We start from the raw sequence: 25020 nt of genomic DNA, 5'->3' as shown, positions 1-25020 counted from the left end.
AGGAAAGAATCGCAAAAGGAAAGAAGCTGCACATGAGAACTCAACACCAGCTACAAAACGACGTAGCATAAGGGGGGTGTAGGGAACACACCCTACACTAGGGTGTAGGGTAAAATTTTCATAGTCTGTTACTTCTTCAAGCTCATATAAATCAACTCCAAAGCCCAAATCACAGAAAAAGTTTATAAAAAAATAAACAAAATAACCCTTTAAAAAGAATTAGGGTTTCGTTTGCCCTCAAAAAAAAAAAAAGAATTAGGGTTTTGTCTGCGGCCTGAGCTCACCATTTTCGCGACTTGAGTCGTCTTCTTCCTCGCATCATCTCTCCACAGTCGTCAAATCTCCAAAGCTCGTAATCATGGGGTTTGTCTCTATTTTTCTCTCTCCTCTCTTAAATGTTGCTTTTTTCATTGCATTTTTGTTCCTTTTTTTTGCTTCATTGTCCTTCTAATTATTATTTGTTCATCTGTTAACTTGGGATTTACAGTTTCTGTATTCGTTTCAAAATTGGTTGTTTTTCACATTGTATTGTTTCTGTATTTGTTCATGGGTTGTTGTTTTTCATAATGATGATACTCGTATTAAAAAATTATTGGGGTATTAGTTTTTCATGTTTTTTTGAATTTTTTTGTAATTTTGGATTTGATGTATTAGTTTATGTAGTAATTGAAATAAGGTGAAAGTTAATTGGGAGATGATTTTGTTGAGAACCTGAGTTTGACAAGAAATTTGAACGGAAATGTGATGTGAAATGGATTGTATGTCTGATTGCTGTGATAAGATTGACAGTGGAGATTGCAATAGTTTTTCGCACCGGCGTGGCGGTGTATCCATATTGTTATGTAATTGGGGTTGAACTAAAATATTGTTGTGTGTATGTGTTGAAATTGGAGTTTTGGTTGAGGGATTTATCAAATTCATGGAAATCAGGGTAATGTGTTTTGGAAGTACAGCTGTGACTGAGTGAATAATCGAGTTTGATAGGTGTGAGACGAGCGGAAATCAGAGTAATGGTTGTTCTTTGGGTTGGACTTGGAGAGCTTTAATTGAGTGAATAATCGAGTTTGATGGGTGTGAGACGAGCGGAAATCAGAGTAATGGTTATTCTTTGGGTTGGACTTGAGAAGTATTTGGGGAGTATGATTTTGTTACTATTTTTTTTTCTTTCGATGGCATTTTCTATTATTTTTAACATGGGTGAAACTGTTATGTTGCAGTAAGACACATGGAATGGGAGCTGCTCGCAAGCTGAAGTCCCACCGCAGAAGGCAAAGGTGGGCTGACAAGTCATACAAGAAGTCACATCTTGGAAATGAATGGAAGAAGCCATTTGCTGGATCTTCCCATGCTAAGGGCATTGTTTTGGAAAAGATGTAAGATTATATCAATACTCTGCGTACTTCTTTTGATTGTGTATATGCTTTTTTTTTCGTATGAGAACTTATGCAAGGAGTTTTTGATTCAGTGGTATTGAAGCTAAACAGCCCAACTCTGCTATCAGAAAGTGTGCTCGTGTGCAGTTGATTAAGAATGGAAAGAAGATCGCTGCTTTCGTGCCCAACGATGGTTGTTTGAACTTCATTGAGGAAAACGTAAGTCCATTTGTTAATGTCTGCAAGCATATGCACTTACTGGTTCATAAGTTGCTCCGTTGTGAATTTGCTGGTATTTTGTGCCTTTTGACTCAAACTTAGTGCTAACTGCTAGTTATTTTGACAATGGGTTCTTGGTAAGTTGTAGTGTGAGAACATGATGATATGAGATATCTTCTTCTCTCAACATCTGTTATCATTAGAGAATATTTTATCTTAGTAGCTATATTCTTTCAGTATATAGTGGTGCTTCATGCTAAGTAGAGTGCACCTATTACAGATCCATATTATGATTAAACAAGCATTGTTCCTTTTTTAAAGCCGGTATTCATTTTTGAACTGTTTGAATGTTTTTGAGCTTCCTTAATAAGTAAGAAAAATAGATCTCTATATCATATTTGCTAATTACCTTGAGCTGTGGTTAAAGGTAGTAGTTGCACAACATTGGCTATGGGAGTTAACTCTGTAATACGAAAATTAGATTTAAGTGTGGATACACCTTTTGTCATCTATTCTTGATAATAAGAAGATACATTATAATGCAGCGGTCTGAATGTCAGAATGACCACTGTCCTGTTGTCCTTCAATCTATCATAAGTAATTCTCAGGCTCTCACTGAATGTATCTCATCTCTCCATTCTTCGTCACTTTTAATTGTCTTTCTCATTTGTTGTCTTCCCCATATCCTTCTAATGCCAGTAGCCAAGTACCTGCTAGGCTGCTACTGCTTTTAAAGGTGAATTCTTGTGATACACTAACTCTATTAGAAACCCCATTTGATGCTTCTACCATGATTGACAGAACTGTCTCTCTGATCTGTTCCTTTTTCTCTCGATTCTGCTTTCTGCAACCGCCTTGATATTGAGGGTAGAGAGGGTAGTTGGAAAAACTATATTGGTGGCAGCATTGGTTGGTTGTGCGGCTGTTTCTTAATCTGTAAATACAAAGATATGGTTGTGTGATGTTGGAAAAAGCAGATTAAAATCCGAATTCTGTTATTGGGTCCTTTGGGGGATAAATGTCGAGGGGAAAAAAAACATGATGACATTTGAATTATGTTGAGAATCTTTGGAGAAATACTGGCATCTGATTACTGAAGGCTTAACATTAGTAACTATGCTTTTCTTATATCATGAATTTTGAGCCCAGCTTATCCAGGAACATATAAAACATGATAGTGCACTCTGTCTGTGCTGGTTATCTGATGCTTCATAGTTTAAGAATCGTAATAGTATTGCGTTGGAGAGTATATAGCTTTAGCAATTAAAATCAGTCATACACTGTTGGTTTTTAAGTCCTATATTGAGCATATCATCTGGAAAAAGCTGTTCTAAGATGTTGCTGATTCATTCATCTTATTGACGAACGATAAATTTTTCCCTCTTACTTGAGAAAATTACCTGATTGGTAAGGTCTTCTGCTACATGTATGTAGTTTAAAAGCTGTGTTTGGGTATAGATTTATGCTGGAAAAGTGGATCATGCAGAAGTTTTGGGATGTTTTACCTGTTTTTCTATATCTGTTACCTGATTATATGGTATTTGACTTTGAAATTACATTATCTAGCTCTGTTTTTCCTTTCATACTGAGAAGATGTGGTTTGTGCAGGATGAGGTGTTGATTGCTGGATTTGGACGTAAAGGACATGCTGTGGGAGATATTCCTGGAGTCCGATTTAAGGTTGTCAAGGTTGCTGGTGTCTCTCTTCTAGCTTTGTTCAAGGAAAAGAAGGAAAAACCCAGGTCCTAGGTTAAGGTTGTTGGTTTTGTCCTAAATTTTGCCTATTCAGATGAAACTTGTATTGTCTTGAAATGGATACTGAACGCCCTTAGAAAGAGATACCCTCCCTAGTTTGTTTTGTGTTCTATTCGTGTCTATTCAAGATGATTTTTTTTTATATACTCTTAGTTATTTCTTATATTTCCAATTGGTTTATTTACTTCTCTTACCCATGTCATGAAGGTATAATCAGTGGAACTCATGTCAACAAGATCAGCTTTTAATGATCTTGCATATATTTTTTTGTTTATTTTTTTTTTAAAAAAAAGTCAAGTCTTTGGATCTCCTAAAAAGTGCTTGAAACACAAGAATTAATCAATTAACCATTCATTCATTCATTCTCAAAGATGGAGCATAACTTGGCATTTGTATTCAGGTATGATTCATAGTAATGCTTCACCTATTATGGTCTGCTTCAAAATGATGATCTTAGGCTTATTCTTCAACTAATAATATCTTAACTTCTTTACTCAATAAGCGTAATTTGATTTCTCCAACTCAATGTAGCTCAAAAAAAAGGTGCAATACATAGTATTATTTTTAAAATTGTCACAAAAGTGATTATTAATCGTCTCAAACCATTATTGCCTTATTTGATGTCTCCAACTCTATATAGCTTTGTCTCCTATTGTGCAAGAAGCTTTATGTTCGATGAGACGGTTACAGGGAAACGGAATGATGCGGTGAAGTTTGATTTCGAAAAGGTCTATGATAGGCTCTGTTGGTCTTTTATTTGGGAATCATTGATGGAGCTTAGGCTTCTGCAGTCTATGGTTGATATTGTCATGACTCATGAGTTGGGTTTCGTTGGCTAAATTACTGAATGGTAAACTAACTATGAGTCTATCTCCTAGTAGATGTATTAGACAAGGAGATCCCTTGTCACCATACCTTTATGTTATTTATATGGAGCAATGGCTAACTTGATTGAACATGAGGTGAAATTTGGAGCCTGGAAAGTTGTTCGGGCTAGTCACAGACGATCTAATTTTATTTTGTGAGGCTTCGGTGGAACTACTTGTATGAAAAATTGTCAGGAAGCAAAGTTAAGCTTTGATAAGTCGTGTGTGTCGTGTGTGTACTTTTCTGGTAATATCGATTGTGATGTTCAAGCGTCTTTTTGTATGCACTGATGACTTAGTGAGATATTTGGGAGTCCTAACAATAGATGGGAGAAAGTCTAAGCAAGACTATCACTTAACCATATTACACTATGCAAACTATGAAAATACCTTAGTTTATATGTGATGAAATTCATAAGTGTTAAAATTGTGACTCGAAATCTAGTAGGGCTGACTTTGAATGCAGATTTCTCTCAAACTATAAGTGATTTCAAGGTGATTCAAGTTGCATTGATAACTTGGTTCAAGAGCTTTCCAACGATAGGTCATATGCCCGATTCCGATAAGAAATGAGAAAGTTATGGCAGTTTTACAAAAACCTGACGAAGCTTGAAAATTGTAACGAGCGTGCGAGCTATAGCTCGGGTGGCTCTATGAGACTTGCGGCAGGCATGAGCTAGCTGCCGAGCTATAGCTCGGTAGTTCGGTTCTTCTAGGATAGTTTATGGAATATTTTCTAAAATTATATCTTTTTTTATGACGGCTATTTGAGTATACTTAGGAAGCACTTTAGGGTTTTTATTAGGGTTTCCTTGTGTTATAAAAGGACCCTTTAGTTGATCAATTAGATAACCTTTTAAGCCATTAGATTTAAGACTCCTTGTATTATTCTCTCGTTCTTTCTCCATTATAGTGAAGAAGCTCTCGAGTCCCCCACTCGTGAACATAGGTCTAATTTGACCGAACCAAGTAAATCCTTGTGTTTTTTTGTTTATCTTCTTTATTGTTTTTCTCGTTCTTATTTTTCATTGACTTGTTCCACATTAATCAAATACAATTACACCCTTATTTCCTAACAAGAAGACTAGGATATTTGTTTGAGGTGGAGATGAGGAGCATCCAAAAATTTACCTTGTGGCTTAGGAAGCAGTTACTAGGCGTAAAGGAGGAAGAGGTCTAGGGCTTTGCTCAATGAGACAGGCTAATATTGCCTTCAATTCTTATCTAAGATGGGATGGAGGATTCTTACGAAACCAAATGTTTTGTGGTCTCGTGTATTGCACAATAAGTATTATGAGGGCCGATGTGATATTGAATATGTTCAAGAAGAAGTTGGAATCCTTGAATGCGTGGAGGGGGATTGTTGATAACATTGATATCTAAGGAAAAAAAAATTGCATATTAAGGGCAGAAATATTAATATATTCAAACTCAAGGAAGAATATAGAAATAGTCCTCTTTTTTTTTCTTTTTTTTTTTCAGATAAGGTGTACGGTGAGCCCCGTCCTATCACAAGAGGGGTGGTGAGGTTCGAACCCCCGTCACTCGGAGGGCGTCACGTGGGGGGGGGGGGGATGGAGGGACTAACCATCCCTCCATCTCCTAAATCCTCATATAAACATATAGTTTGGTGTTCCATCTGATTCATCCTTTGGGCTAATTCAGTTTCGGGGATCAATTTTAAGTGGTTAGGTTCCAGACCTTCCAGTCCCTTCTCAATTGTTGTTGCGGGGGATCGAACATGGGTCCTCCCTACCAAGTGCAGTCTCAATCACCACTGCACCAACAACCAATTGGTACCATATCTAATACTTGTACATTTTTTTATTTTATTTTATTTTTGAATCTAATACTTGTACATATACTAAACTAATTACCAAATAGGTCATCAATAGGCACAATTTTATGTAAAAACCAATTAACATACAAAAACTTTAAGTAAATACATTAAAGAAATTCAAATTTTAAACAAACACATGTTAAATATGTCCATTTCAATTGGCTGTCATGCATAATAATTTTTTACTACCATGAATTCGTGCATTGCATAGGGCTAACACTAGTTATAGAATCATTGAAGCCTTATTTGTGAAAAATGCTTCTTCTTTTTTTTTTTTGTTTTTTTTTAATAAATGAATGCCCTAAATTAATTGTATATAAATAAAGTATAACTAATTAAGTAAAAAATCTTAGTCGTCTTCTCTTTATTTTTTCTCTCTAGGGTTCTTAAAAAAAAGGGTTTCATAGGCCGAAAATAATCAAATTTCTTCGGAAATTTGGCTATTGTAGACCCTTTCCTTTAAGTTTCTTTATGATTTTGTTATTGAATTCAATAAACCTACACTCTTTGAAGGTAGTAAGTAGTTAAGTACCCCTATAGTTAGAGCTGTCAATTCGAGTGAATGGGTCGGGTTTGTGTGGGTCGAGTCATCTCGGGTCGGGTCAATACAGGTTAATGTCAGGACCTATGTGGGTCGGGTTCGGGTTGGGTCATGCTTGAGTCGGGTCACGTCGGGTCATACATCTTTTCGGGTTCGGGTCGGGTTTAGGTCGGGTCAATAAAAGGTCGGGTTACATTCGGGTCGGGTGAAAAACAAGTCGGGTTAAATTCAGGTTTTTACGGGTTTAAATGAGTTAGGGTCGTGTTCGGGTTCTAGTCGGGTTCGGTTCAATTCAATTTTTTTCGGGTTATAATCAGGTCGGTCCATTATCGGGTTTGATTCGGGTTCGGTTCAAGTCAATAATTTACGGGACATAATCAAGTCGGGTCATTTCCAAGTCGGGTCATTATCGGGTTTGAGTCGGGTTCTATTCAAGTCAATAATTTGCGGGTTATAATAATCAAGTCGGGTCATGTTTGAATTCGGGTATCAAATATTGGATTAATAGGGTTTAAGTTTGATATCAGGTCGGGTCATATTGGGTCCACTTACATTTTTTTAATTTTTTTCAATTTATTTAAAACTCCAAATTAAATTATGTAATTTAAAACATTTTCTAAAAAAAATATTAAACAGACAAGTGAATAATAAAATTTGAATTCCCTTAAAAAAAATAATAATAATAAAAAGATAAGTTAAGTAAGATGAGAAAGACCTGCTATTGTCTGGGTCCCGTGTATTTTTTATTTTTTTGTTTAAATTTTTTTTTTGGCTGCTGTCTAGTTCAGTTTTTCTTTGACGAGGATTATGTAAGAGATAAGTCAAGTAAGATCAGAAAGGTCACTTTTGTTTTATAATTGGAATCCATGTTAATAAATTGAAAAAAAGCTTGAAACCCAATAGTCAATACGGAGTACTCTTTTTATCCTAAAAATTCCTAAATCCTAAAATTTGGGTTAGTAATAGGTCGAGTTTAAATTCGGGTCGGGTCAATAACAAGTCGGGTTGAATTTGGGTCGGGTCAATAACAAGTCGGGTTAATTTCGGGTCGGGTTTAAATTCGAGTCGGATTAGGAACGGGTCGGGTTGAACTCGGGTCGGGTTAGTAACTGATCGGGTTGAATTCGGGTTTTGACGGGTTAAATCGGGTTTGGGTCATTCTCGGGTTCGAGTCGGGTTCGGTTCAGGTCAATAATTTACGGGTAACATTCGGGTCGGGTCCTCTCTAGGTCGGTTCATGGTCAGGTTCGGGTCTCAAATACTCGGGTCAACTCGGGTTTAGGATTGGTTCAGGTCGGGTTCGGGTCACCATTTTTTTCGGGTTCAGACGGGTTAGGGTTTGGGTCGGGTTAGGGTCGGTATTTCGGGTCGGGTCAACTTTTGACAGCTCTACCTATAGTGGGTTTGAGTGCAGGATGTGCCTCTATGGTGGGCTTTGTTCTAGTTCTGTTTTTGTTTTTTTTAGTCTAGTATGGTACAAGTTGTTTCATAAGTAAAGATTTGTGCGGGATCGAAGAAGAGGTTAATCATTCGATTACAATCAGATAATTTTTTTCACAGCTACAACAGATCGATAGACCCCCTCGTCAAAGAAGACAGTAAATCACATCGATCTGAAAGAGTGTATGAATAATGTACGATTTGCAACAACGATCGTAGCTCTGCTGAAAGGATATTTTTAATTGATTCAACTAGTGTGTGTCCCGGGCGATGCCCCGGATTGCTAGTTTGTACTTCTTTAATTTGATAATTATGTTTAACTGTTGTTTAGCTAGTGTGTGATTTGGGTGTTGTCTCTGTTTTTTTTTTTCTTCATATGTATTTATTTTCTAATTTTGTGAAAAATAAATAAATTAAATAACCTCTAATATAAAAGGAATATATAATGTTAAATATGTGAAATTTATAACACTAATAGAAGTTGGTTGAGTTGGTAAGTGTGTAGCATTTATTTGTTTGAGGTTGAGGGTTCGAATCTAGATATAACCATATTTTATTAATTTTGTCAAATGAAGTCGCAAGCTTACGTGTCGCTGTCGTGGCATTGTGACATGTCTTCATATACGTTGAAGAGTGCCACGTGGCACCGTTCCTTTGAAAGGAACGCCTTTTAATATATAGTATAGATATAGATTATCATGTAATTATTAGATTTTAATCTCTTTACGAATACGTATGCATTTTTATTTATGAATCAAAAAAAAATTATAACTTATTAAATAATTAATCAACTTGCTAATTTAACAAATTGAATTACCCTTTGTGATAGTTTAACTATAGTTTAACTATAATTTACACTATAAGTCAATCGCTTTTCAATCGATGAGTTAAAATAGGAGTCAATACTCAATTGTTTGATCCAATAATTACCTCTCCTTCAATCATAATCTCTCAAATGACAATTAATATCTTTTTTTTTTAATTTAATCCTTCCCTCATGTATGACCATGTTCCAATTTAATTTATAAGGAATGGAACGTTATTGTTAGTAGTGTTAGGCCCCATTCTTTAGAGCTGCTCTGCTGTGCTTTAATCTGCTCTGCTCTGCCCCTACTCTGATTAAAAATAATACTAATAATGGTGAGACTCAACTTTGAGTTGAAATACAAAATGAGTTGTTTTTTTACCTCCAATGGTGATACCTAACCCACTTATCAATTTAGCAACTCATGTGAAGTCTAATTTTCCAATGGTGAGATTTTCTAAAGAATACAAATGTCACTTTCAATTTACGGCCCACCAAATTATATTATAAGTTTTTTATAGAAAAAAAAATAAAACTAAAACTTAATAAATAAATTACAAAATATATTATAATATTAATAAGGGTCCAAGCTTTATGTCAAATGAGACTTAGGGTCTGTTCACTTCAGCTTAATTTCAGTTCAGTTCAGTTCAGCTCCAATCAGTTCAGTCTAGTTTAGTTCAGCTCCAATCAATTTAGTTCAGCTCCTAATTTCCTTCTCTCATAAAATATTCATTTATGCTCAATCAAGTTCAATTCAGTTCAGTTCAATTTAGCTCTGTTCAGTAAATGTGAACAGACCCTTAAAGTTGAGTGTCTAAACTTTCTTTTGGAGTTGCTAAGTTTAGATACCAACTTATTAGTATTCTTTGCAAAAAATACTTCCTCTTTCCTAAAAAAAGTCTCTCAAGTCTCACCATTGGAGATGGTATTATATTACTTGATTAGCTACTAAACTAATATAGATAAACTCATAAAAGTAAACCGACCAATTATATGATACTCCCTCCGTTTTATAATGTTAGTCCCATATACTATTTTGGGTGTTTCAAAAAGAACTATCCGTATTGAATATCTTCCATTTTTCACTTAATATATATATATATTTTTTAATTTATTGGTTGTGGATTGATGACATGGCTCTAAGTAATGAAATATCTACCATGAATTATGCATTATGACTTATGCTTTCCCAAAAAAAAAAAAAAAAATCAAAAAACTTAAATAAGGTAAACTAATTATGCATTATTTTGTACTTTAATGTTAGATTCCAAATATTATTTTTTTTTCTTATTTTATGTGATTGATTTCATAATTATGAAACGGATGGAGTAATTTTTTTTTATGGAGTATAAATTGTTGTAGTTTAAATTCTTCAACATATCAGAACATTTTTATTTTAACTCATTATTTTTTTATATTTTTTTTGATAAAGTAAATGTTTGTTTGAAACACATGTTATTGTTTAAAATTAATAATGTAAACTATTATAATTAATACTTAATGCACGCAACAATCTTGTGCATATAAAGACTAGTATAGAATTATAGATGTAATGTTATGGATAGATATTTGAGAAAAATCCTATTTCAAATTGATGGTCAAAACTCAATAGCCATTGTATTATCCTTCCCTTAATACTTTAGCAAGGATCCATCCCATGAAAAAAGGAGTGCCACTAACAATTAAGCAAAACAATGCTCTTTAATTGCAATGAAATTAATGTTATTGCTTTTAATCAACAATTTGCAATTAACAACATACACATTTATAAAATTAAATATTTTTAATAAAAAAAAAAGGTATGGCCGTGGGAACATTAGTAGAGTTGTTGCTATCAATTTTTTTGCCACCAGCTGGAGTTTTTCTTCGCTATGGCATTGGGGTATTTCTCCTTAATTCTTTCATTATCTTTTCTTTTATGTCTCTCTTTAAAATTAGAAACTATTTTAAACTGCCTATTGTCTAATCATTATCTATAGTTATATTTATGCACTTACGGTTAGAGATGTTAAAAACTGACTCAATCCAACCCAACCAGACCCACAACATGAATTAAATTTAAACTTATATATATATATATATATATATATATATATATATATATATATATATATATATATATATATATATATATATATAGATGGTCAGACACAATCATTTACATGATTTAAATTTGGAATATACTCGACTTGACCAACTGCTCGAATTGACAACACTACTTATGATTGATCAAACCAAATTTTGTGTACATTAATAACGTTTTTTTAAGAGCATATTGACACAATAAACTAAATTTGATTTTAATGATAGTTATAGTTCTTGTATTTTTTAAAAACTAATCACAAGTATTTTTCTCTCCCTTTTTTTTTTTTGTTTTTTGAACAAGTATTTTTCTCTCCCTTTCACCCTTTGTATTCTCTTTTTGTATTTTTTTGTTTAAACATTCTTATTATACCTCTCAATTTTTTTTAATTTTTTTTTAGTTTCGATCATATTTCAATAGAAAACAATTCTATTTTTATTTGATTTATTTTATAACAAAATTTAATTATTTTATCTTATTTCTAACATATTAAATTTAACCATGCTTTTCTTATTTTCGTGTAGACCGAGTTTTGGATATGCTTGGCATTAACGTTATGTGGATATGTTCCTGGGATAATTTATGCAGTATGCACTTTAGTCCTCTAGATATATAACCTAGTTTCATAGAGTGTATTATATTGTTAGAGATAATTATATTGTACAACCTTTTTTAAACACATACATACAATGTAGATACAAATTTAGACTCAGATGAATTAGAAGTTAAACTCTTTTCTCTTTTTTAACTTTTATCTCATGAAAAAAAAAACCGTTAATATTTGTTCATTCACAAAATATGATATGTAGCTACTTCACATAATCCGTGTAAAACAGCTAGCATTCTATGCACGTGATGTGTGCATTAATTTTATAAAATATTTGCTTTTACTACATATTCAATATTTCAATTTTGCCATGTATATATAAGGGTGTTGTTATTCGTCGCTCCCAATTTACAGGGTAACGCTCCCATTTTTAGAATGAAATTCCAATTTTACCCTTAATATATAAACACAGTTTTTTCACTCAACACATCACATGCTCACTCCCTCACCATATTCACCATCTCTCTTACTCCAAACTCTCTTAAAAACTTAAAATTCAAAATCTGAAATTTAAATTGTTTTAAAAAAAAAAAATTCAACAATCATCAACCAAAAAACAACAAGAACATACACAAAAAAAGATGGGTAATTAGCGGCGAATTAGGATCACACACGGAGGAAGGGGCTTCGGCGACGGTGGAGGGAACGGCGGCGGAAGAGTCGGCGGCGGCGGCGGCGGCGACCAGGTAAGCTTACGAAAAAAAAAAAAATTTAAATTGGGACTTCCGCCTTTTTTTCCGGATGAACCAGGGAGGATCCGCCTGGAATTTCCGGATCCTCCAAGGTACATCCGGAAAATCTGGGCGGAAGTCAGGACCCGCCTGATTTTTCCGAAAGTACCTAGGAGGATCCGGAAATTTCAGGCGGATCTTCCTAGGTTCTTCCGGAAATTTCAGGCGGAAGCCTCTGAAATTCGTTTTTTTTTTTTTTGCGTGATTATTGAATTGTTGTTATTATGATTAGGATTATTATTGTTGTTAATATTATTGTTGTTGTTGTTAATTTTATTTTTTGTTGTTGTTGTTGTTATTATTTTTATTATTTTTATTTTTATTATTATTATTTTATTTTTTTATTATTATGTTTTTTTTATTATTATTATTATTATTTTTATCATTAATATTATTATTATTATTATTTTTATCATTATTATTATTATTATTGTATGATTATTATGATTAGGATTATTATTGTTGTTAATATTATTGTTGTTGTTGTTAATTTTATTTTTTGTTGTTGTTGTTATTATTTTTATTATTTTTATTATTATTATTATTTTATTTTTTTATTATTATGTTTTTTTTATTATTATTATTATTATTATTATTATTTTTATCATTAATATTATTATTATTTTTATCATTATTATTATTATTATTGTATGATTATTGGTGTTGTTGTTGTGATTATTGTTATTGTTGTTATTATTAGTATTCTTGTTTTTTTTTAAAAAAAAAAACGTTATGATTAGTATTGTTATATGTATTATATTAAAAGTACATTGCAAAATTATTATTATTATTATTGTTGTTGTTGTTGTTGTTGTTGTTGTTATTGTCATTATTATTGTTGTTGTTGTTACTTATGTTCTTATTATGATTATCATTACTATTGTTGTTGTTGTTATTTTTATTATTATTATTCTGATTATTATTGTTGTTGTTATTTTTATTTTTAACTATATTTTTAATGGTGTGTACTTGTTTATTGTAGATCGAGGGTTCTGGTGCTCGTCATGCAATATCACGACGTTTGAATGCGTCAGTTAGGAGACAGTCTTCTCGTTCAGCACCGTCACAGCCCGAGCAACAATACGGGTCTACTAGTGGTTGGTCGGGAGACCAACAGTCGGGTAGTAGTCGGCCTGTGTATTCGGCTGGTAGAGCACCAATATCATCTGACAAAGACGACGAAGACTTGGGTAGTCATGCTGATGACCAGGATGAAGAATCGAGCCCTCAGGATTATCATATGGTATATAGGGGTCAGTATGGGAGATTTGTTGGTAGTGGATCAAGTCAGCCTACTACTAGCTCTGCAGAGACATGGTTAGTGCAGGAGCCGATGCCGGGTGGTCCCGAGGATGGGACTGTTATCCCTAGTTTTGGCGGTCACGTGGCCCGATATATATGGGCGGAGCAGGAGCGTAGTGTTTTGCGGTGTTTGAGTAGGACAAAGTTGTGTGCTGATCTGGTTAGGTGGCGAGGTCGTCAATCAGCGGAGAACCAACAGTCGATTGATGCCAGTTGGTTGTCTCACTTACCCGGGCTTATGTTCAAAAGACTTGATTGGCCGTTGATTTCTGCATTTGTTGAGAGATGGCAGCCAGATACAAACACATTTCATATGCCATTTGGGGAGATCACGATCATGTTGCACGATGTGTACAACATTCTCGGGCTACGTGTTCATGGGCAGATGGTCACCACTACACCTAGCACGGACGTGCTACGAGACGCTTGCTCGGTTACCATGGATATGACTCCGGATGATTTGTCTGAGATTTGCGGCACGAAGACGATTTGGCAGGGTAGTGGGGTGTTGACTGATAAGATTTTGGAGTCGACATTGGAGGTTGAGAGAGAGTGGGGTGATCAGTATAATGCGTACGTGTGGTTAGTTCTTGGAGGTACATTGTTTGTAGACAAGAGTGGTAACCGTACACATCCTTCCTTCCTCCACGAGCTATGTTATGAAGATGTCCCTATTAACGAGTACGCATGGGGCATAGCTGCACTAGCTTATTTGTATCGGCAATTGGGCACGGCATCACGGAAAGGTGCTGATTCGATCGCTGGATGTCTGACGCTGCTGCAAGCGTGGATTTACGAGTACTTTCCGTGCTTTCGGCCTCAGCAGGGTACCTTGACGAGGGACCTTAATATTCCTCGTGCGTCTGTTTGGGATGTTGGCGCGGGATGTCCTAGCAAGAACTTGGAGCGCCTATTAGCATTTCGTACTAGAATTGATGCGCTGACTGAGCGGGAGGTGAACTGGCTACCGTACGGAGTTGATCCTGGGGAACGAGTCCCCTCCACTTTATTCATTGGCTGCATCCGGTACCGTAACATCATTGAGCCGTACATGCCCGACAGAGTTGTTCGACAGCTTGGATTCGTGCAAGGGATTCCACGTGACATTATCAGGCCAGAGAAGGCCAAGAGGCCGACTAACTTGAAGATGTACCGGGTAGACTTTCCGACCGAGATGACAGATGTGATGTGGAAGAGGTTTGTCCCTGGCGCGTCCCACAGTTTAGTATTTGGTGCCCTCACCAGACTCGTTGCTGGAGCTCCTACAGTTTTGTCAGGTTACATGCAGTGGCTGTATAGGTTTTCTCACCCTCGGGTATCTCCAGGTTCAGGAGTTACAAGCAACCTTCCAGAGCGGACTAACACTGATTATGTAAGTTTTTGTGCTTATTGTACTATTAAGATTGACGAATAATAATTGTTTTTTATTTAATATATTTTTGTTTGATTTGCAGTGGATGAGTCGGTCCATGGAGATTCACCAAAGAGCATTGGCGGAGTATCCTCACATGTCGCATGAGACCAAGGCATTGACTGAGCAGCTTTTATTTGATTGGAAGTCAAAAATGGGGATGTAGATTGTTGTTTAGTCATTTGAACTGCTTTATTACTTGTTTGAACTGCTTATTATTACTTTGTTTTTTAGATCTCAAGGGATGTAAAAACAGAGCTGGACATTTTTTTTTTTTTTTTTGTGGCATGTAATGTTAGACCTTAATGTTAGACTTTAAACAGCGTAGTTAAAGTACATTAAAATCTAGATTTCAAATTAAAATATCTACAAATGTTCAAAGCTAATCGAAATACATTACAAACTATCTAACTAATGCATCCCACATGTTCCTTCTACTTTCATATTGTTGGTCCCATCCATCGACACTAGCCTCATGGTGCTCAGTCCACCAACGGGCGATCGCGCGGGAGAGGTGAATCAGGTGTTAGGTCAAGACGGATGAAATGTGATCCACCAACTGTAGCAATCACGAACTCTCGACTCGGTGTCCGGACCCCGTTCCGAGCCCTCAGTGGTAACACTGTGATGCATGGGTAGTAGCATATTGGCACTAGTCCTACACCTAGACAAATCACCCTTGCATTGAACCAAGTAGCAATAGGAAATAAATCTTGAATGGTTACCATCCAATGCCTCTCCCCAACATCCCCACCATCCCATAGAATACGCTCGATGTTCATCCATAGTCGTCCTTGCCCGTAAATCCGTTCGTACAAGTCGGGATGACCGGCGATCTCGTTCGCTATTGTTTCCCGAGCATCAAACCACTGCGCCTGATCACCAAAAAAGAAGTCGGCCACACAACGAAAGCCACAGTTCCCGTCACCAATAACATCCTTCCATGAAGTAATGTACGGCAACATTGGGCCTGGAAGCAGGTTCAAGTACCTGCACTGATTAATGTCATTTGGATCTGCCGCACATAATAAAAAGTCAGTTATTAGTAAATCTACAAAGGACCAATTCATTTAATTTCAAAAATAAATCGAAGTTACTATTACCTGGTTCTTGGTCACCACCACGTTGAGTGTATTGACGGTCCACATGCTCAAAATAACTTCGATCACGCCTGGTGTCATTGTTCCTCCGTCGACCACGAACGTTGAGGTTCACATGTGGTTGCTGAAGGTGTGTTTGATCCGGATGCAGCTCCTCTTCAATGATGCGAGTCACATTTCGACGTACAGCAGGATCACTTTCCATGACTTCATCAACCAGGGAACGAAAATGTGCAGCCTCCTCGGTCGAATCGTTAACAAACTCCGGAATGTTAACACCATCACCAATAACCAAAGTCTTCCAGAAAGAATGAATTTGGCTGGTGTACAAGCCTGTTTGTGCAACTATCAACTCGTGTATCTGGCAAGCACATGGTAAACCATGGGTGACTCGCATAGCACATCCACAACGGTCATAAACCTGGTAACTCAAATCCCGCATCCTTTTCGTCTCCTCATGAAGTTCTTTCAAGCAATGTCGAGACACTTTGCCGTTTATACGTGACAACGGCAACTGTCTATACAACTCACTAATTTTAGATCTTGATTCCTCCAACTTATTTCGAATCTCAATGATTTGATTACCGATATGACAATTAACTCGGGCCCTTACGGTATCCAAAGAACCTGTCATTGATCCAGATTAGTAAATACATTATAATTTTTTTATTATAATTACAACTACAAAATAACCACAACAACTAATACAGTAAAACAACTAACCTGTGGACGATTCAAACCACATCTTCACAGTTGAATGTTGGCTCTCAACTCTACAGTTGTTGATGTTACCAAAGTGAAGAATTTGGTTCGTCCAATATTTCACAAATTTGGTTTTATGACAAAGCCATGTTCTCTCAACATACTCAATCACTTTCGGAAAACTTCCCCACTTTACTTTCATGCTAGTGACAGCACGATCATACTCCGCCTCGGTTGTTGCATCCATGATATGTTTCCATTTGCCATTTTTAAAACTAGCACCTATCTTCTTGTTTTTGAACAACTTCGTCACCTTTGCCTGCACATCTTTGTTAATGTGCCATCGACATAGTAAATGTGACGTCCCTGGAAACACTTCTCTCAAAGCCGCACATAGGCCAAGTTCACGGTCTGACAAAAATACCGATGGCTCTTTATCAAACCCAATCAACTCCCTTAATCTCTGCAACACCCACCGATAGCTAGTGGTGCACTCGTCGCGCATGAAAACATAACCAACTAGAAAATTCTGGTTTGTCGGTGTCACACTTACTATCTCAAAGAACGGCATCCCATATCGATTGGTCTTGTAAGTAGAATCCATACCTATGACATGTGGGTATGTGCGGAGTATGTTGACTGTGATCGGGTGCACCATAAATGCATGTTGCAACACGTCGAGATCATCGGCCATGACCCAGTAAATGTACTTACTCTCTCTCGCCAAATGAAGAAATTGCTGAACAACTCCTCTTCCTTCGGACATCTCCATCCTGAAATCATTCCGGCAATTGTAAATGTGCCTGATGTTTGGATGATCGTCAGGAAATTGCTCTGCAATAGTGGCCATGATGTTACGGGGCGCAACCTTGGACTTTGTCATATCACGCACAACCTGTTTTGCACCCGGACTCAATCCGCTCACTTTACGATGACCCTCTTGGTACACAACCATTGCGTGGTTATGTGTCCCGGTGTGATCGTTTTTTGCCCGGATCTTCCAACTACCAGTGCTGACTTCATAATATATCTTGATGTAGAAAGGGCAACCATTAGCTTTGGTTTTTGTGTCCTACCGTATCGCGTTCTCCAAATCTCTCGGCTTGCTCCTCCGTGACCGATCACATCTCAAATATCGATACGGCCGACCATCTCTGGTTTTGTTATAAGACGATTTCACCAAAATAAATCCCAAATTAATGGAAACAGCATCCGCCCATGTAACTGCATCCTCAAACGTTGGAAAGAACGTATCCATGACGAAATTCCCACTATAATTCACATCGTCACCGCCGTCTTCAGATTCCATATCCTATAAAAATTAAACAAAACAACGGTTTATGTCATTATTACAACTAATTTTATTATTTAGTAAAATAACTAATACTATTAACAACACTCATACTACCAATAATAATAATAATAATAATAATAATAATAATAATAACAACAATAATAATAACAACAATAACAATAACAATAATAATAATAATAAGGTTTCAAATAATAAAATTACTAATATGACTACTAATAACAACAACAACAATTAAATAACAATAATAACATTATTACTAATTATTGAAATTATCAAAAACACAAAATTACAACAACAATAATAAAATAAAATAAAATTACAACAACAATAATAAAATAAAATAAAATTACAACAACAATAATAAAATAAAATAAAATAATAACTAATTTTTTTTTTTTTTTTTTTTTAAAAAAAAAAAAAAAAAAAAAAAGGAAATGGGACATCCGCCCAAAATATCCGGATGTACCATGGAGGATCCGCCTAAAATTTCCGGATCCTCCATGGTACATCCGGAAATTTTGGGCGGATGTCCCGTTTTCAGAAAATAAAAAAAAAAAAAAAAAAACTTACAGAATGTTGCGACGCATTCTCCGGCGTACGAACTTCCCAGTCGTCCCAGCCGTCCATTATCCTAGATCCGTCGGAAAAAACTTGATGATTTAAATGTTTTTTTTAAAAAAAAATATTTAAGGTGGTCGTGGGGACCGATTTGGTTTGAAGTTGTGGGGACCGATGTGCTCGGGATTTACAGTGTACTACTTTGAGGGGACCGATAGTAGGTAAAATGTGCATGAAGGGAACAAAGTCCTCTTTTTATATTACAATTTCGATGAAGGGCATACTTGTCCATTCAAGTCAAAATGGGAGCGTTACTATGTAAAATGGGAGCGACGAATAGCGATTCACATATATAATGACATAACTAGTGTGTCACCCGGGCGTTGCCGCGAGATGTTACTTTGAGTAATTTCTTTTCGTTTTTTTTTTAATAAAGTGTTTGAAGTATTACTAATTTGGAATGTAATGTTGAATATAGAAGAAAATATAAAGAATAATATGTGCCTCTTTGTTTTTGAGTTTGGATCGATGCATTTATGTGGAAGAATAGAACATAAATAATTGGTAGTTAAGATGGTAAGGCATGTGGTGTTTCCGAAAGGCGTAGATATTGAGTAGTGACGTGGCACACGTGGCACATAAAGGCGTTTATAAAAACGTCCATGCGCCACGTAGACTCTTCCAAATTACTCCGCGTTACTTCATTAACAATTTATGACGCCACGTCAGTTCACAAACACTTGATGACGCCACGTCAACTACCCAACATTGATTACAACATGCCACGTCATCACTAAATATTAAAAATATGAAGATAAGAGGATTTGAACCCCAAACCACTTACAGTAAAATTGACTATGTAGCCTTCTAAGCTAATATATTAAAAAGCGTTCCTAAGAAACTTTATGTGCCACGTAGTCCGCTTTATTACGCCACGTCATCCAATCAAATTCTCAATATGCCACATCAACGCCATGTCAGCTAATCACATTCTCATTATGCCACATTACCCACTTGCCACAACCATACACTTATAATTAAAAAAATGTTCTAACCAAGATTCGAACACGCAACCTTATGTCTTACCACCAAGCTATACAATACTTTGATGTTATCTTTATATTACATAATATTAATATAGCGAGTGATAATATGAATTAAAACTTTAATTACAAAAAAATTGAGTCATAATTCAAAATGTATATTAATAATTAATCCTATGAAATTACCCGGGGCATCGCCCGGGCCTAAACACTAGTTAAATTATAAATTACATGTAATAATCCGGGTTATCGCCTGAGCCCAAAAACTATTTTTCTGTAAGAATGCACTTCCTAAAACAGGTGTATAACAGAACACAGAGCTGTGAGGGGGGCTGAAAGCCTGAAAGTGCATTTCCTAAATCCTACTCAATACTCGCCAAAAGGCTGTCAAAGCAACAAAGTGGAGTAGGAGACCCAAGATTGCGAGAAACTCAGGGATAATGTTTTCTTCTAAAGCTTCTGCTTTCTTCTCTAATGGCGGTATATCTTTTTCCCCTTCTTTTCTTTCCCATTTTCGACTTTTCTCTTCTTTCCAAGATCGTCAATTGTTTCTAACTTCAATTACTGAACAATCCAAATTAGGGTTTGCATATCTCAAATCCCCCCTTTCTCTATATAATCAAATGATTAATTTGCGCCCTCTTCCTTCTGTTATCTATTTCAATCAGTTATTTACTGCTATTGTCAAATTGAAACGCCTTCAACCTCATTCCACCGTTATCTCGCTCTTCAGGCAGCTTGAATTGTTAGGTATTATACCCGATATGCATTCTGTTGGTATTCTTGCCAATTGCTACTGTCATTTGTGTCGTATTGATTTCGGGTTTTCTATCCTGGGTAAAATACTTAAGCTTGGGTATCCCCTTGATTGTGTCATTTTTAACACTTTGATTAATGGCTATATTCACTCCGATAAGCTACCCCAAGCTGCTTCTTTGTTGAATAAAATTGTCAAGCTTGGTTTCCAACCCTCCATTGTTACCTATAATACTATTGTCAAAGGGCTTTATAGGATTGGCGACAATGCGTCTGCTCTCGCTTTTCTTAAGAAAATTCAATCTGCTCATTTTAAGCCTGACGTTGTTATATACAACACTATTATTGATAGTCTTTGTAAGGACAGGTTGTTACAACAGGCCCTAGACCTGTTCTCCTCCATGAAAACTCAGGGCATTAAACCCAATGTTGTCACTTATAATACTTTGATTCGAGGACTCTACAATTCTAGCCGTGGGGATGAGGCTCAGCGTGTGTTGACTGAGATGTTAAAGAGCAACATAGCATCAGATGTTAAGACCTACAACATACTGGTTGACATGTTTTGTAAAGATGGTTGTGTTGATCAAGCACAGTCCATTCTAAAGCATATGATTGAGAGAGGTGTGCCTCCAAACATCCTTACTTAAGTGCATTACTTGATGGTTATTGCTTGTGCGGTCAGATGGAAGATGCAGAGAACCTTCTTGATCTCATGACCAAAAATGGTTGTGAACCTAGCCTCGTAAGTTTCAACACTTTAATAAATGGATATTGCAAGGCGAAAAACATGGACAAGGCCTTAACCATATTCCATGAGATGTTTCGGAAAGGGATAGCCCCTGATGTTGTTTCTTATCGATGGGCTGTGCAAAGCTAATAGACTCCCACATGCGCATAAGCTGTTCAAGGAAATGCGGGATCATGGAATTGCTCCAGATGTTGTAACCTATGCCTCCTTGCTTGACAGCCTTTGCAAAAGTGCTCAGCTTGACGAGGCTGTAAAATTACTTGAAGATATGGAGGATAATGGTGTTAAGCCAAACATTGTCATCTATAATATCCTAATAGATAACTTGTGTGAGGCTGGACAACTTGAAGATGCAGCAAAGTTCTTTTCAGATCTTGTAACAAAAAGTCTGCAACCTAATGTGAAAACATACAGTATACTGGCTAAAGGCTTCTGCAAGAAAGGGCTCATGAGTGAAGCTACTCGAGTGTTGAGGATAATGGAGGAAGATGGTTGCCCCCCTAATGATGTTACCTATAATACAATAATCAGAGGCTATATACTCAATCATGACTTATCAAAAGCATTATATTATTGTGATCTTATGGTTGGAAAAGGATTCAAAACTGATGCAGACACTTTGTCATTGTTTGTTGGTCTCTTGTCTTCTGATAACTTAAGTGACTCAAACAAGGACCTGCTACAGAAGTTTATCAGCTGAATCTATCTGATTTGTATATTTTACAAACAAAGTCATCTATGTTGCTATGTCCTCCATAAGGCCTTGAAGGTACTCTGTGGAATAAAGTCAAAGCTGTTGTGCTGTGCATTGTCCTAAGGTTTGATGCTTCTTATCCTGTCTAAAATTGAAACTTTTAAAACTGAGATCAGCATCTTTAGCTTTGGTTTGTTGTTTAGAAAGCAGAATTCATTTGATTTACTTGTTTCCATATTTGTGAGCCTTGCGCTAATGATAGAATAAAATAGTTGGTTTATTTTGATGGAAAGGAGGTGATCACTTGGTGAGTGATGAAACAGGCGGAATTCGAATTGGATGCTGCAAAACTTGTCTTGTATGTAATTTATAACTAGACTTTTAATCCAACTCTGATCAAGATTTCCTAAATTAGACTCAAATTCTAACTCAGTATTCTTTTATTTTTTTTAACAAAGCACAATTAATATCACATAGTTTAATTATTTTTTAAAAAAACACATATTCATTCAGTGCTGAATGCTGTCCTTCCCTTTTTACCCTCAATTTTTTGCACATGGAGTTGTCAGCTTAGAAACTCAGTGCTTTCTCTCTCCTTTGGCCTTCTCTCACCCCTCGAATCATCTGTATTCTCTCATACAGTACCTCCTTTTTCTCTCTCCTTCCTTCGTCGATTTGGGTCGAAGTTTCCAACTCGCAGATTGGTCAGCTTATGTAGTACAAGCCTCTTTCCGAACAAGAGGTTTTCATTCTTTATCTTTCTTCAATTCGAACACTGCTGCTCATGTATGAGAAATTCACAGTTTTATGAGCTTGGATCTGTTGGCAAGCTGAGATAAGTGGCTAACTGAACTTTTTGCTTTTGTTGCAGGATATCAGCAGTTTAGGCTCTGTAAATCTGAGGTACGCTGGCTACATTGTCACAGTGAGGGTTGAAGTCAAAGAGGATGCATCAGTGGATTCATTGTCACCTAGAATAGAAGCTTTTGATCAACTAGAAGGCGGTGCAAATGAACTCAATATTAACAGGTCACCATCTTTGACCAATACTACTAATTCCTAGAATCTATTTTAAGCCTTAATTGGACCAATACTACTAATTCCTAGAATCTATTATGTGTTTGTTGATGATTTGTTTGGGGTTTTCGTCTTCAAGCTCCCTACCAGCCTACCTATGGTTTTGAAGTCGCCGTTTTTTGGGGTTTCCTCTGGATTTAATAGGGTCAACCCCTAATTTCGTTTCCATTTTCTTAATTTTTTATTTTAATCTTTCGTTCTTTTCATCGTTTTATTTTTCAGCTAGGACGATGAGCTTTGGAAACAGTTTGAGGCTACACAAAATGACTGGTAGATATTCATCTTTTTTTGAATTGTACTACAATTTTTTGGTGTGCTTATGTTGCTCATTCTTCAAGAACTGAAAATTGATGTCACATGCTTAGAATTCAGACTCCCCAAATAAAACATTGTAACTTTTATGTGTGTTGATTACTCTATTTCTATTTGAGTATATTTTGTGCGATTGCGCCTATAGCTTAAGTGCTTATTTTATGGGTACCGTAGGAGTGTAGGTGGAGAATGATGTTGAGTTCTTGTTTGAGGTTAATATTTTATTTTTAATTTTTTTTATTTTTTTAAAAAAGTTAAATATACTTTCATGCTGTTTTAGAGCTTGATTATTGTGTTATTAATTTTGTAATTGTATTGTTTATTGTGTTATTAACCCAATTTCAGAATCTCGAGTTTGGAACACCCCCTCAGTTTTGCCAAGCTGCCTAGCATGGTCATTGTTCACAAGAGGTTTTCATCTGGTTCTTGTCGTCCCCAAGTAGAGGATATGGGATGGGGGCTCGATCGATTGAAGGAAGCCGATGCATCACATCAAACAGCTGTAGGTCAGTAAGCTGTATATCTATATTGTCCTTGTTCTGTCTTTCTCCATCTCTTTAGATTAGATCAAAATTCTAGCTACAATGTTTATGACTCGCCTCAACCTTTCATGCTTAAATCCTACCCTACCAACTTATTTCCTAAAATTGGTTGTTTGTATTCTAAATCTCTGTCTAGAATTGCTAATTCTGTGTGCATTAGCTATATCATTGCCATATGAACAACTCTAACATAGCTCTGAATGGATGTCAAGATAAATTCTTTGAGACCTAACCCTTTTTAACTGCTGAATAGTGTTGATTTTATGCTTTTGTGTTGATTTGCTTTGGGTGTGTGTTTGCAAGCATTGCAGCAAGATGACCAAACTTCAAGTCTCTCATGGCAGCAAGAGGGTTTTAATATTTGGTTGATGAATAACACTTTCTTGTGGATGAACAAGATGTTGATGTATTGTTCTTTGTCCTTCTCTATTGATTTTTGATGCTCTCTAATACAAGGGACCATGCCTCCATAATCACTAGGACTCTGTAAGATTTTGGTTTTTTATTTGTTAAGTTTGAGTAAAAGTTATACCTTCAATTTCATGATGAATACTTACTGTGCTAACCTACTTTGTACACTATAGAGTAAGTATTACCCACTACCAGGTATGGGCAATACTATCCAATACCACAATATAATTTTTTTCAATTTTTTTCTTTTCCTTTTTTTTTCCCTTTCCTCGTCATCTTCTTCCTCCCTTAAATCCTTTACCCACCTCCATGGATAGCTCCCATTGTCGACCAAACCTCCGCCCACCACACCTTCACCTCCTACAGCAAGAAACTCACCCCACCAGCTACTACCTTGGTCGAAATTCAAAAACACGCAACTACCTCCGTTAAAAATCACCGGAAACCACCCAATAAAACGTAATCCAAAAACGAAAGACACAAACTTATGGCTATAGCCATTAAAATCGGTGAGTTCTATGTTGGAAATCGGTGAGTTCTATGCTGGAATCCGTTAAGGTCGGTCGAAATTGACGACAGTGCCTGTTTGTCGGTGCTCAGTTATTATTAATTTCTATATTGTTATTATTGGTTTGTGTACTGTTATTCTTGGGTTGTATACTATTATTCTTAATTTGTATACTGTTATTGAGTAGAGAGAGACTGCATTTTTACAACATGGGTAGGTAATACGTAAAATTACATTTTTGCCTCTGGTATGGACCCAACGAGCCCATACCTGGT

The 25020-nt window shown here is 36.0% G+C and overlaps 2 protein-coding genes, 1 long non-coding RNA gene and 1 pseudogene across 4 annotated transcripts; 3 read left to right on the top strand and 1 right to left on the bottom strand.

Moving 5' to 3' along the window:
• Nucleotides 1-206: 206 nt before the first annotated feature.
• LOC145594718 (small ribosomal subunit protein uS12) lies at nt 207-3491 on the top strand. The gene is made up of 4 exons (XM_081651047.1): nt 207-363; nt 1218-1373; nt 1466-1592; nt 3201-3491. The coding sequence occupies exons 1-4, from the start codon at nt 359-361 to the stop codon at nt 3339-3341; spliced, it is 429 nt and encodes a 142-aa protein (XP_081507173.1). The 5' UTR covers nt 207-358; the 3' UTR covers nt 3342-3491.
• Nucleotides 3492-15458: 11967 nt separating this feature from the next.
• LOC145594066 (uncharacterized) lies at nt 15459-18087 on the bottom strand. The gene is made up of 5 exons (XM_081650410.1): nt 17959-18087; nt 16800-17097; nt 16406-16703; nt 16080-16273; nt 15459-15991 (listed from the first exon to the last, which is right to left on the bottom strand). The coding sequence occupies exons 1-5, from the start codon at nt 18085-18087 to the stop codon at nt 15459-15461; spliced, it is 1452 nt and encodes a 483-aa protein (XP_081506536.1).
• Nucleotides 18088-20108: 2021 nt separating this feature from the next.
• Nucleotides 20109-21974, top strand: LOC145595453 (uncharacterized; annotated as a pseudogene).
• Nucleotides 21975-22645: 671 nt separating this feature from the next.
• Nucleotides 22646-24397, top strand: LOC145596098 (uncharacterized). 2 transcript variants are annotated; one of them, XR_014103073.1, is made up of 4 exons: nt 22646-22924; nt 23195-23242; nt 23630-23790; nt 24130-24397. It is a non-coding gene; the product is annotated as an uncharacterized LOC145596098 (long non-coding RNA). The 2 variants fall into 2 exon arrangements; XR_014103072.1 differs by lacking the exon at nt 22646-22924 and having other exon boundaries at nt 23044-23242.
• The last annotated feature ends 623 nt before the right edge of the window (nt 24398-25020 follow it).

The sequence above is a fragment of the Chenopodium album genome, chromosome 19, assembly GCF_948465745.1.
Source record: "Chenopodium album chromosome 19, dcCheAlbu1.1, whole genome shotgun sequence".
Taxonomy (NCBI): domain Eukaryota; kingdom Viridiplantae; phylum Streptophyta; class Magnoliopsida; order Caryophyllales; family Amaranthaceae; genus Chenopodium; species Chenopodium album.
This window is presented reverse-complemented; position numbering and strand designations above follow the sequence as displayed.